Source organism: Pangasianodon hypophthalmus, chromosome 1 (assembly GCF_027358585.1).
Source record: "Pangasianodon hypophthalmus isolate fPanHyp1 chromosome 1, fPanHyp1.pri, whole genome shotgun sequence".
Taxonomy (NCBI): Eukaryota; Metazoa; Chordata; class Actinopteri; order Siluriformes; family Pangasiidae; genus Pangasianodon; species Pangasianodon hypophthalmus.
In genome coordinates, this window is record NC_069710.1 from 21,345,769 (window position 1) to 21,360,113 (window position 14,345).

The window sequence follows — 14,345 nt, forward strand, 5'->3', positions numbered from 1 at the left end:
ACATAAGGGGGGAAAAAGAAGAGAAAGGAAAACAGACTGTTTCTTTTCACGAATCGATTTATATAACGAGTTCTGAATGCATAGTCCATAATGTATCACAAGTTGGAAAAAAATTACAGTATGACAATTGGAAGATATTAGCTTAACATTTGTAGTGAAATGGTAACATGTTAAGCAGTGTCCTTGTCCACTTGGATATTGCTCTTAAGTTGTTCTTCATACACGTCTTAGAGTTCGTACACTTTCGTATTCATTAAGTCAGGTCATTTAGGCCTAGATGAAAGTCTAGCACAAAAAAAGACAAAATTCAAGTAGAAGACAATCTGTACAAACCAATTCATTTGCTTTGTCAAAACAAAAAAAAAAAGAAAAAGAAAGAAAAAAAAATGATGTCAATATAAAGACAATCGAATTAATGATCCTTTCTTTAAGTGAATTTCCTTCTGTAGAGCGACTTCTCCCCTATACATGGTTTTGAACAGGTATACATATCACATTTATAAATATAAAGTACACACGATCGTCAGAAAATAAAGCCATAAAACAATTAAAGATTAAAAAAAAACCCTGTAAAATGTATCTGACACTGAAAGGCGATGCAATAATAATAATAATAATAATAATAATAATATTAATAACAATAACATTAATAATAATCATAATCATAATCATAATAATAATCATAATAATAATAATAATAATAATAATAATAATAATAATAATAATAATAATAATAAAATCGCCGATATTGCATAGCCTATAGATGGTGAAATGAGGTTTCTGGACCTTCAGATCAGCTCCTGGAATGTGCAGGCGCTGCGACCTTGAAGTTCACCCTATCTCTCTCTCTCTCTCTCTCTCTCTCTCTCTCACACACACACACACACACACACACACATACACACACACAACCTCTACAGCAAAGGATTTGCCGAGTAGTACTGTAAACGGTCTCTGTTCAACTTTTTTTCCTTCATTCTCCTGTTTTGAAACCAGATTTTTACTTGACGGTCGGTGAGGTTAAGCATCCTGGAGAGCTGCAGCCTCTTCTCTTTGTTTATGTAAACGCTAAAGAAAAATTCTCTTTCCAGTTCCCTTATTTGATACTTGGAGTAGGGGCATCTCTTCTTTCGGGTTTTTTGTCCATCTGAGTGGGGAAAAAAAAAAACATATAAAACATAAATATAGAACAGGCAATTATTGATCAGTAAAGTGAACCTCGAAAAAAACAAAGTTCACGTTTTAAATTAACTTCAGGCTGCTGAGTTGTCTGTAGTTTACAGTAGAGAAAGGTGTACTTTGCTCCTATGGATGAGTAACATTCAAACAAATCACATCCAACCCCGTCACGAATGTTGTAAAAGCCATAGTTTAAAAAAAGAAAAACACTATGCAAAACACAAGGTAAAAATCTGAGTAGTTCTGACTGCAGTTTTATTTAGAAAGAAAAGACTGCTCATTTAGTTTTGTGATGAGTATCCTACCATTTCATGCGTAAATGTTACATTACACTGAAATCAAAATACACTTGCAGCCTGCCTGAAATCTGAACGCTAATCACAGCTGCGGACTCACTTCACCTACAGTATTAGCAGTGCTTGCAGCTAGGTTTTGAAAAATCACAGTTCTAAAGAAGACTTAAAAGACTTTAGAGGGGAAATGCCCTATCATTCACGGCCAATTTCAACCTTAAAACACGTGATCTTGCGTTTATAACAAAGTTTTGTTAGAGTAAATCTACAGGCCCTCCATAAACCTTATATGCTTATAAAACAGCACATAAAATGTTTAACAGGGGCGCGCGAGATTACAAACTTTCTCCCATAACCGACTCAAGTGTTCATACGTACTTGTGCTCGCGTATTTTTCCTCGTTGTTGCCGGAAGACGATTCGGGGCTGCTGGTCTCCTCGCGGCGGTCTGCCTCCTCGACGTCCCGGCATGGCTCTGTCCCCGAGCTCAGGGCTGCCGCAGCTGCTGGAGGCGCTTTACTGCTGGTAGATCTGCTCGCTGCCTGCTCGCTGGTTTGATTCTCCACGTTGCCGTAAGCCGTTTCGAAAAACTGATCAAAAGCTTGGGGCAAAACCCCGTTCCTTCCAACGCTGCCATACACGCCGGAAGCATGGCCGGAACCCGAGTGGTAAACAGCCGAGCTGTTTTTTGAGAACATGTCCCCTAAAGTCCCCGGGTTGGGCAGACAGTCTCGGTGCACCATGTCTTCTGGCGCGTAGCAGTGTGGCAGATTGGCCCGGTGGTGCCACTTGCTGGCAGAGTCAATGGCATAGTCTCTGAAAGCTACCTCTCGGACGGACTGAACCTGGGGCAGACTAGACGATGAGTAAGAGTATGTCATGGGGCAAGTAGACGGGGTCTGGGGCAGAAAAGGAGGAAGGCTGGAAAAGTCCGTTCCGGAAACGTAGTAAGTGCAGTTAGGCAAATACATATTAGACCCAACGGGCACGCGCTCATCATAATCCATCATCTAATGGCCCGTACCAAAGCGCCGGTCCTGCTTCACATCGTTGTGCCGAGCAGAGCTCTAGTGGGTTTGGAGCGCAATCGCCGAGTAGAAATTTTGAGCAGTGAGGTGACGTGGAGATCCATCTCCATCCATTGCAGAGAGCAGAAAGTCATGTGACCAGGAGCAGATTTTGACATCTACTCCTAAGTGTAGGCTATATTGTGCCAGCATTTGTAAATGTGCTGTAAGAAGAAACATTATCAATAGCCAAGCAAACGTAATACAGTCTATTTGCATTTCCCTGCGCAGACTTTTGTTTTGTTTACGCATCCATATAAGCTAGTTAGAAGCAGAACGACGCCACGTCTCTGTAAATGTTATGTGCTCTGTAAAAACTATGAGCTGATTGCTCGAACCTTTCAATTGATGTGATTTTACATCTTCGTCCTTTTTCAACCATGCCCAGAATTACTGTAAATATTGTGTACCCCAGCTTCACCTTTATAGGGTATTATTTGCTGAAAGGCAAATTCTGTCATTAAATCCAATCCCAATTTGCCACCCTCTTATTTGGTTTTATGACTCAGTTACGGGAATTAATTTATTCAGACCAGTTTATCATACAACGCAATAGTATATGGTTGGCCACTCGGGTATATTTTCAAAGGGTTAAGGGAAAAATGTTCATGGAGTTTGCCTACACTCGTTGCAGTTTTAGGGGTTGTTAGTAAATCCTGGTTTACTTCTATGCGCCCGTGTGCAGTTATTTGCTCTTATACAGCATGTGTAACACGGTCGATTAGTCATAGGCTACAGAAGTTAATTCACTACACTTATCCGTGCAAATGCAGGTCGTGCATCAGACGGAGGTGTAAATGCAGCTGAATTCAGGAGCATAATGCTGCCATTCTTCAGGCTAGCCGTGTCCATCATGCACCGAGCAGCGCGTGCTCAAATCAGCACGTTTATTTAAAATTAAAAATGTTATCTTTTGTTCTATGAATTTTCCGGGAAGAACTACCGAAAGAGCTGTCTTGTCGTGTCTGGCCTCAAGCAGTAGTGGAGAAACCGAGTGGTCTAAACACGGTTTAGGGCCATAAAGTTTTAACTTGGACTGCGGCCCTGTTAAAATTACATTGGCCTCCATAGAGAAGGACGGCTGATGGTATCCTTATGTAGGCGTTTAGGCCTATGGGGAGAAATGTGGGTTGCTTTAAACACAATACCCTGAAAAAAGGAGGCGAAAAACAAACTTCAGTCTGGTCTGTTCAATAAGCCCAATGTCCTACTATAAGTATAGGTTTGTTAGACTTTCTCCTCCAGGTATCCACTAAGTAGTAATATTCACGGCCAAATTTATTTTACGCTATTGCGACTTTTAAAGCTTAAATGAGGGCAGGGTGGGAACCAACACTAAAGGCAGCCGGAGATATAGGCTCTTTTTATGGCGGGTTTTAGCTGCAGTAGCTTATTGTCTGCACAGACAAGCCGAGTGCGACTAGGAGACACCACCTACATGGGCTTCGTGAACTTCAATTAGACCTGAAGTCACGGGTAAAGGGAGATTAACCAGAGCCTTCAGCTTCGTCTAACAGATCTGGTAGGATACGCACGCGTTTTTAACATTTATCTTTAAAAATCAGATGCAAACTAATGGTGAGCAATGATCTATTAAAATTGAGTAAACTGAACTGATTAGATATTTTAGTCTTTTTACTGAGTGGTGTGAAGCTAATTCGCAAAACTCTTCAATAGAACGGCTCCAGCACGCGAGCCAGCCCGGTTTGTATGAGAGCTCATGTTCATGTTGATATGGGAATAACTCATGTTCCGCTGTGAAACTGAAGTAGACGGAGCCTAGAAATGTCCTGTGCGCGGAATAAAGCACATGTTTACACTAGAAAGAGCCATTCTCTCTCTCTGGAAAAAAAAATAGCCTGCCGACTCGTTGTTGTTTCTTCTTATTATAGCTACTTTAATTGTGCGCATTTTTGTTTAAGCCTAATGGAGCAGTATTTTTGAATGGTCTATACTAATTGGCATTCTCTATAGTCCAGACTAATTTGTCCTCGGTTCAAGGAAATGAAGATCGAAGAAGTAGTCTACATTTTCAAAGCGCCCATCACCAAAGACATACGCCAGGGGCGCTCGAATACGCCTACTTATTTCTTCAATCGACTATTTCATGTAGATGCTTCATTACTTTTATATTACACTATATACTATATTTCTTTGTACTAGACTGTTTGCATGTCCTGTAGTGTGTGTGATTAAAATAGTTAACGTATGCGCTTACACACACACACGCAAGAAAAAAATACTTAGCCTATAAACATGTATATATTCATGTATAAACATGTACAACCTTTCACAAAAATGGAATAATAAAAGTCAGTCATATAGTCAGGCAGAGGTGACTGAAATTTATTTGATAATTATGCAAATATTTTTTCAAAGGATTTAAATAACAAACGATTACTTCTTTGTTATTACTTCCTTCTTTCTTTATTTATTTATTTATTTTTTTGGGGTTAATTTTTCATATTTGAAGCTGTTCATTTTTCACAATTTTTGCACTGATTGAATTAATAATATTTGAACTGGATTTGTTAAATATTTTTGTTTTTGGTATAGTTTAATTGTAGATAGATTCAAACATACAAATATAAATAAAAATGTAAATTAAAAAATGTAATGTAAAATGTAAAATTAATTTTTTAATAAAAATGCGATTGTTTCCTTATATTCGTTAAAGGAAAAGCTCAGACGCGTGTGTATTTCCTTTTGATTATTAAATGGCGTTATATTTCTGGGGATTGAACGGTGCAGTGCAGTTTAGTATTTATTATTTATTTATTCATTTATTCGCTTTATTTATTATTTTAATTCTCATGACAGAAACAGTGTTTAATCAGGGGGGAAAAACTTTGCCATGCACAATTTGAATACTAATCATCAAAGATCAAAACAAGTATTTAAATGTGTAATCAAACGAAGGTTTTAAACCTTTCAGCCAGACTGCCCTGCGATGGCTCGTGTAGTGTGTGCAGCAGTGGAGTGGGGCTTTTGCTGATGTTAGTGGTGGGTTTGGGGGCCATGGGCACTGTCTGAACCCAAAGCCAACCTTTGCCTTGCACTTGTTCCCGCTCCAGTTGGTAGACAACCTACTAATTCTGACGACTAATATTTTCAAAGTTGATATCTTTATAACAAATACATCTGTTTCTGTTACTTTTTTATTTTTCTCTGCAGGTGACCACGTCGTCAGCTGCGATGATCAGCCTGCGCAACGATAAAACAATTCATGTTCTTATAATAAACGTGAAGCGCATTCAATACGCGTGAACTGTTAGACTGTTCTGTATTGCAGGAAAGCAGAATAAAAACATATTATACCATATGCACCAAAAACGCACTCTTACATGATTCTGAACACGTCGCAAAATATGCACAAATACTGCACACTGAAGTTTTCTCAAATTTTCAAACCTAATAGAATTATCAACACAATGATTAATGTTCAGAATATACCGATAGTGCGCATGAGTAACACTTTCAGCATACCGACTGAATTAGTTAAATGTCTCCACCAGTTTCTGTGCGCATCTTTGTGTCTGCAAATCCATTTAGGAATACCTGAAATCATTCAAACCGGATCCTGAGTGTATGTAAGATATCAATTTATTGTCTTCTCATGTGCAAGGTGTCAGGAGCTGCATGGATGTGATAGATCAGTCTCCCAGTTTTGGGAATATTTCTTGTAATTCCATAATTACTTGGTTTGAAAAGAACGCGCGCTGGAATATATGCCCTTGTTTGTCTTTGTGTGTATATATATATATATATGTATATATATATAGTACAGTAATAATTTACTATTATTATTACTGTTATTATTTTGGGCAAAACTATAAATAACATGTTCATACGCTTAGGGCTCTCACAGAATTAGTTATTTCTAAATGGGTTAACAAATGCAGAAGAAATAATGTCGCATTATAAAAGCATTAATAATCATCGTATCAGCTACAATTCAAAGACATTTGTACAACAGGTGCCAACCAAACATCCAGTAACAAAAACTTTGTAAAAAAAAAAAAATTAAGTATATCAAGTATATATAAAGTATATCAAGTAAAACTATTTACTAATATTATATGGGTTTACTGATTAATATATTATATATTATATAATATTATATGAGTTTACTGATATACTGGTTAAAGGTTCATTATTTGATTCTATTCATATTACATTCAAATAGTTTGGATTTTGTCTGAATGTTGGTTCGCTAATGTTTTTTTTTTTCTTCTTTGCTTTGCTGCGTCTGATTATCATATAAAATAATTAGATTAAAGATTATAAATATGCCACTATTTAATGCCAAGTGTAAAAAAAAGTGTGAGAAGTGTAAAAACCGACTTCAACTAATACCATTTTATTTTATAGGACAACATGTAACAACGTTTAATTTAACTTCTAAAAAACCTTTTTTTACATTACATCTGAAATATTTTAAATTATGTGTGATGAGGTCATATCAGGTGCTGATAGTTTCATTTAACAATTTTACCATTTTCTCAGGAGTCTGGCGTCAAAGTGTACCTTCTTGTCACGACAGCATATTTTTAGTAAACTATGAAGTAGTAGACTAATAATAGTTATTGGTAGGGATTTAATGGGAGGAGTATTACAGAAGAAGATGCTGATGTGCTACAGGCAGGAGAAGAAGCAACATAATTAAGCGTACTGTCAAACTGTTAGAAATAAACGATGTGCAATGAATAACAGAATGGGGAATTCTCTGAGTAGCTCAAATAGTTATGCACGCATATAGATCAATAATTCCTTAATGTTGGATGTGTTTGTTTTCTGTCTTCTTAATAAAGTTGATAATAGAAGATCAGCTTATATTATTTATTTTATTATTTTAATCACCCTAAAAGAAATGTCTAACAGTCAGTTAAGGACAGCTGCACGGTTACTCTTTTACAATGCTGTTTTTCATTCCGCCTTTGGGTGGCAGCAAACGCCCTGTTTCTGTCCATCCGGGTACTTTCCTGCAGCATTGCTTATTGGCTCATTTTCTGTGCTCTGTTCCTGCTGCAGTGCGGGGGCCATGGAGGGGAACATCCGCGTGTTTTCACTGAGAGCTCATGTGCAACATCGGATCAATGAGGAATGTTTCTATCTTTAGCGTCCCCAGTTTAGGTTGATTAAACTTTTAGATTAAGACATACAGTAGCTTTGTGACAAACAGCTTGGAGAAGAAACTTATGTGCACACTTGGAGCCCCATGGAATAAATCTCTAGAAGAGTAAAAAAAAAAAAAATGACAGTGAACTTATTTTCCTCTTGCAATATTTGCTTGCTGGCTTACAACTGAAACGCATTTTGGTGTGTTTTGGTTTTTCGTTTTGGTTTTTTGCACTAAATGCACTCGAAATTTTCCATCATCTGATATATTTATTATATATAGATGTAGTTATATATAGCTGTATATTGAATTGTAGTTCTGATGACACATCACTGACGGGATCATATAATACACACTGTTTAACCCACTGTGGGAATTGCCGAGTATAAATAGGTACATTTGGCACACATATATTTGAGTAGACAAGTGTGGGAATTTTTTTTTGCAGTGTTTTGGCTTTTAAGTCGCTTTTTATTCACCACTTCAAAAGCTGCCCACGTTCATTTAAGTTACCATGAAAACATACGGCCCCAATTTCTTTTTTTTTTATTTCCTGCGTCTATGTGTTTGAAGGTTCTACGTTACTTTGAGCAGTTTTACGATTTTTGTAAAATGTAATACAAGGAGTAAAATAATGAATAAAAATGTAATGTTGTCATCTTCGCCCTGCTTGCCCATAGTTTTATTTTATTATTATTATTTTTTTGTTTAACCACATTCACTTCCGACTTAAGAGACTAGATTACTCTCTGCCACATAACTGCTTTCCTCTAAACCATGTTTCATATTCAGTGCCTTGTAAATGTTGATTCATCTTCATCTTACTGTTCTATAATTAGTTTCTGGCTTACATTTCGTGCCCCTGGAACTGAGACTTTAGTCAATGTCACAGAATAAAAATAAGAAGTTTTAAACAAACAAAATCTTGCCTGAATATATACAGATATAAAGTTTAAAATTCGTATCAAAATTATTGAGGGTCAAAACGTCACAGCTTTAATAAAGATCTTAAAATGGAATTGTCAGGTACTAGATATCTTATGATTTCGATTAAGATTTTAGTCTTTAAAAAAAAAATTTATTTGGAAATATGTGTTATATGGTAAGACCAAGGTGCAAGTTCTCAAAAATTAATTTATTAATAAATTTAGCAGGTAATCATAGGAATTTCCTTACAAAAATTACACATATACATGTTTGACAGTCTCTGAAATTTCTCTTCTCTTTGGTGATAATATTGCAGATAAATGATTTTATATTGAATTTAAAAAAAGGATTGAAAATTTTTTAATGATTTAAAAATGATTAATAATGATTTTAATTATACCATTTTATTTTAAAGCAAATCTTAATCTTGTTTAGTTTTATGTATCTGGCTGGCTTTTATCTTACTCATCCCTTTCAAATTTCTTTTCACTGTTAGAAATATTAAAAGCTTAAGAAACAGCAACTGACTGTGGAGTTTGTGCAGAAACTCTCTTAAAATACGTTTAGTTAAAAAGTCGAAAATAATGTTATGTTTTGTAAAAGCGTGATCGCCTAGCTGGTTATAATATTTTCCCAGGTCCACGTGCTTTTCCAGGCCAATACGGGAAGCTAATCACGTAATACATTTTCATTTAGCGCATTTATTTCACGAGATATCAAAAAAAGACTGGCTGATTTATATTACTGACGTTGGTAGGCCCATCAACTCATGTTACGCATTTTTTCACACACTAATCATTTCTTTATTGCTGAAATATAGTCATCTATAATTAAATAACCAAATCGAGCACTTAGTAAATCTCTACGCCATTACAAAGACTTCAGGGCCTCGCAAAATGACAACGCAACCACTCCTAAGTGTAACTAATTGACTTTAATATGATATTCGCAGTATGCAAGAATTATCTGCCTCAACACTGGAGTGAAAATGTTCTGTAAAACCAGCTTTTGTTCCCTACTTTGAGGGATGCCGAACATTATTCATTATGCATCTCCCTCCCAACACACACACACAGTGTCTGCTGGTAAAAGTGCAATTTACGTGTTCTACAGAAAAAAAAAAAAATTCTACAATAATAGTAATTTGTGTAATTCCCCGTTTGTCTGGTTTGTCCTGAGTCTTATCCTGTTGTGTGTAATACCTGCTCATTTATTCTATTGTGTTGCGCATGTCGTTGTACTTAAAATGTACTTTCGTACACGGCTCTGATATTACACTTATCGTACTATCTGCACTCCATGTACACCTTGTCCTGTGTACAAAGTCCCCGTGTTGTCTTTTCATTTTAGATTTCACCTTAATCCTGGAAGCTCCATGTTTCTCCCTATTCTGCCTACACAGATGCAACGACTCAACTCTACCACTAGATGGCAACATTGTGGTGTTCATTCAAGTTTCCTTTTTTTTAACCCTGCTTGTAACATTGTCACCTAAATGCCGTCTTTTTGTCTATTTTTTTCTACCTGTATTTTGAATATAGGTATATATCGAGAAAAAAAAACCACCTTTACAATGCTCAAACAATCTAGGCATAGCGACGAGCATTTTTCAGTCCTTACTGGAAATATTAAATTTGGGAGTTTTATTGGAATATTGTTTGCAGTAACAAATAGGAGCTTGCTCCATAAACAACCTGGACTAGAGACCTAGCGGGGTACAAACATTGAACAAACTGTGAATAATTCTATTTTCTATCTAAAATCTTTAAGATACCATGTAGTCATATCTAAGAGGATGTTTATTTATTTACATAAAGTAGTAATGTAATGGCGGTCTGTAGCTGGGGTCATCAGTTGCAGTATTGGATGCAAGTTGAATCAGGTGTCTCTGAGCCTGAAAATCACCAAACTGAGCTGGACTCCGGACCTCCAGGACTGGAGCAGATGACCTCTGGTCTGTAGCCTTAACAGCGTGTTCTTGCATCATTGGGTAAATTGTAGCTTCATGTTACTGAACCTAGACACAGCATTTGTCTCCCGCGCAATTACAATTAACACAATGGTTTGGTGTTTCAGTAAGAAACAGGGTTTATGTGGCGGGAAGCACTGCCACAAAAACAAAAACAAAAAAAAAGTGTGTATACGAATGTTTTGCCAGTTTATTTGCCCCCTCATCACGATCACCGTGTAACATATACGGCCTTCAGAGTTAAGCAGAATGTATTTTTTTCTTGCATGGAAGCTATAGGTTACACATCTCAGCACAGTCACTCCCAGAGGAACATAATAAATAACCAAGTGGCTCCTTCTCTCTGTCCGTCTCAAATTCTGTCCCCCCTTAAGTGATGCTCTTGAATTTGTTGACCACCTTCTTCTCCTTTACCCTCCTGTTCTGAAACCAGATGGTGACCTGGCGCTCGGTCAGGTTTGTGTGAGCAGATATCCGTCTCCGTTTATCCTTCGTGATGAACTTATTGGCCGCATATTCGCGCTCCAGTTCTTTCAGCTGGACTTTGGTATAAGGGACGCGCTTCTTCCTCCCGCGGCGAATGGAAGCGCCATCACTTCCTGACACATTGTCTAGGGGCCGAGAAAGAAATAAAAAAAAAAAAAACACACACACACAATCATGGTTAAATCGATGACAGAAATTCATAGGAAAATATTTACTGTGGATTATCATCCAGATAACATCTTATCTGCAAGTATTCGTTAACTCATCCAAAGAACATACATATAAAATATTACAAATGGAGTAAAGAAGATAGAAGTCGAGGTCAAGTTGAGCTGATAAATATGTATGAATAAATTGATGTGTAAAATATATTTATCTAAATCAGATTGCGTATTGAGCCATAAAAGCTTTATCTGATATATAGTTTAACCCTAACCTTGCAAAAACACTGTATATAATTAAGGTAGGTAGGTTAATAATATTTTGCCCATATTCCCAGAATACTGATAAATATTGATTCACTGGTCACCACATTTTACGCAGAAATGTTACAGTGATGAACGACAGGTTAAATGGATGCACTAGCTCCGCAGGCCTAATACCTTGAAGAGACGATTTCCAGAGATGACTGGACTGAGTCTGCTCCTTCGGGCAGTACACAGGGCTGTTCCAGCTGTTCGTGATGGCCCAAGGCTGGTGGTAAGTTTCCACGGGCAAAATTGACTCGTGTCTGGGTTCCGGAGCAGAGCTCAGAGCAGGCACGACTGGCACGTCCAGATAACTGGGGACGGGTTGGTAAGGTCCGGACGAGTAGCCCTGATAGAAAGTGAACTCCTTAGCTCGAGAAGAGAACTCCTCTCCGGAGACAGACGTCTCCATGTACTTGTCTGCGTAAGCGGCAGGCTGCGCGCAGGACTTGACTGCGCCGTGATGTGACACTCGGCACGGATAATAGCCACTACCGAAATATCCATAGGGCAAAGAAGCAGCACCGGGGGAGTTCTGCGCCGCCGAGCACGGGCTGCACTGCTTGACAGGTTCCGTCACGCCAGACACGGGCACTTCACTCGATCCATAGGGCGCACCGGGAGCGAGAGAAGTCGGGTGGGCCACGAGATTCCGGCACTGGTTGGCGGAGAAATTGCCTCCCGCGAATCCCTCCATGTTCTTGCTCACGTCGTCTGAGCAGCCGCTGTCACAGAGAAACATCACCGGCTCGATCCAGCGGGAATGGAGGAGCAGAGACGCTGTCATAGCACGACCAACATTGAGCCTTTTCCAGCTCTTTCAGGAATCCCCACGACTGAAAAAATGCGACAGTGAACTTGAGAGGGTAAAGCGACGCTCACGCGCCCGTGCAGACTAAACGCGAACGCTTATTGGACGAAGGGAAGCACGTGATATGCAAAATAAGACGATAAGCGTGCAAGGCAGAAGATAATGCAAAGCACGGGCAAGATTTTTTTTTTCACCACTGAACTGAGATAAAGAAGAGAGATTAATTATCTGTAGAGTTTAGGGTTTGATTGGGAACAAAGTGGAGTTCTGTTACAATTCAAAACTAATTTCTCTTATTGATTGACAGCCAGAATAAATCAAACAAATATGAAAGATATTTTTAGTGAATTAAATTTTGGCTATTTCTATTTGTGAAAATTATTTCTGAAACCTAGACCTCCTGAACCTGTACAAATGAGCAGCAGTGCAGGTTCATGGGTAAAGTCGGATTTTCGTTGTTTCTTCAGCGCACTGACGGTTAGATGCTAATGTACTTTCAGTCAATAAAGAAAAATGTTGACGACTTTTAAGTCTTGCAGCATTAAATGCTGGTGGATGACAAATTTACACCACTGTTATACATTTTGCACTTTGTTATACGCCTAGTTTTTAAGAAGTCCATGGGATAATTTCCTTTGAAATGCAGGGATGAAACTTGATATCTACTAATGAAAATTATAATGGCCACCTAAAGCGGGTTCCAGTTAATCCCACTATGATGAGTCGAAGTTTGGGGCAGAAAAGATATGGCCAGTGACAGCGAATCAAAGAAAGCGACGAAGCCCTCCATAAAATTGTCACATAGGCTACAGCAAATCATACTCACCTAGTGAAGTGTGCGTTGTAAGAATCTGCGGTATTCTGGCCAGAATTTGGCAGGGCCAGACTCTGTAAGAGTTTAGGCACGGCTGGAGGCCAAGGTCAAGTTGAAAGTTGCAGTCTAGCCAAGGCACTTTCCGTGTCACTGAAGCCTTTGACCGTCTGACAGGAAACGACCACACATCTCTCTCAGCATTGTAAAAAAAAAAAAAAAAAAAAAAACAGGAGGATGAAAACAGGTACTGATGTGTTTGGTTTTCTTTACTGGATTTTTTTCTATTCTGACCAATGAGCCAACTTTGTTGAGGTGTCAGAAGCACTATAGCAATTGCAGCGAGACACAGGAGACGAGGTTCAGTCTGGGTCTGATAAATAGCAGTTTAATTACAGTCGCCTGAAAGCAAATCGACGCAAATGAACAAATAATTTTATTTTGAAGCCAGCTGTAAGTGAAACAGTCTGTTGGTGTTCCAAGGTAAATGTAACAAAAAGAAAAGACTTATTTATCAGAAGCACACAGACATCAAGTTCACGACTGCCACTCTCGTTCTTTATCAGAACTTTGAAGAGAAACTGAAGAGAAGAGGATTACAGTAAGTTACCCTGTAACACTTTCACTGAAACTACACTGTAATATTTGTTACGAGATTGAATACGAGCAGTGCTAAGAACACAATTCAATTAAATTCCCATTTTAGCATAGCATATGCAGGCCTACTAATTAACAGCTATTATTATTATTATTATTATTATTATTATTATTATTATTATTATTATTATTATTATTATTATTAAAGCAGGAATTGTCGTGCTACTACTGTTAACAATAATAATAATAATAATAATAATAATAATAATAATAATAATAATAATAATAATAATACTTCGAAAGATTACATATTAAAGCCAGAATATACATTGCACTTCTTTGCCTCCTAAAATGTGCTGCAGAATTGGCCGAATACTGTTTGGACCATAAACCTATTTAGAGTTATGAGTAAAAAAAATAATAAAAACCCTGGTTCCGTTTTTTCAAGCTGTTCTTAACATGAGCTAAGAGCCGTTTTGTTGGCAAAGCCCACACTTTCCTGACCACCCCGATCTGGAACACAGACGTCATATGGTTTTTACTCCATTTATGTTTCACTGTCTTTCTCATATAATACAGCAAGAGTGAGAAATTTTAATTTGCTGTATTACAAATAAGTA

General features: G+C 37.7%; 2 protein-coding genes across 2 annotated transcripts; both read right to left on the reverse strand.

The window, feature by feature from the left end:
- Window positions 1–39: 39 nt before the first annotated feature.
- On the reverse strand, window positions 40–2,627 carry hoxa11b (homeobox A11b). Its single transcript, XM_026939743.3, has 2 exons — window positions 1,851–2,627; window positions 40–1,147 (listed from the first exon to the last, which is right to left on the reverse strand). The coding sequence occupies exons 1-2, from the start codon at window positions 2,479–2,481 to the stop codon at window positions 915–917; spliced, it is 864 nt and encodes a 287-aa protein (XP_026795544.3). The 5' UTR covers window positions 2,482–2,627; the 3' UTR covers window positions 40–914.
- A 6,202-nt stretch (window positions 2,628–8,829) lies between these two features.
- On the reverse strand, window positions 8,830–12,988 carry hoxa13b (homeobox A13b). Its single transcript, XM_026940027.3, has 2 exons — window positions 11,642–12,988; window positions 8,830–11,164 (listed from the first exon to the last, which is right to left on the reverse strand). Exons 1-2 carry the CDS (start codon window positions 12,291–12,293, stop codon window positions 10,923–10,925), a joined length of 894 nt encoding a protein of 297 aa, XP_026795828.1. The 5' UTR covers window positions 12,294–12,988; the 3' UTR covers window positions 8,830–10,922.
- Window positions 12,989–14,345: the final 1,357 nt, after the last annotated feature.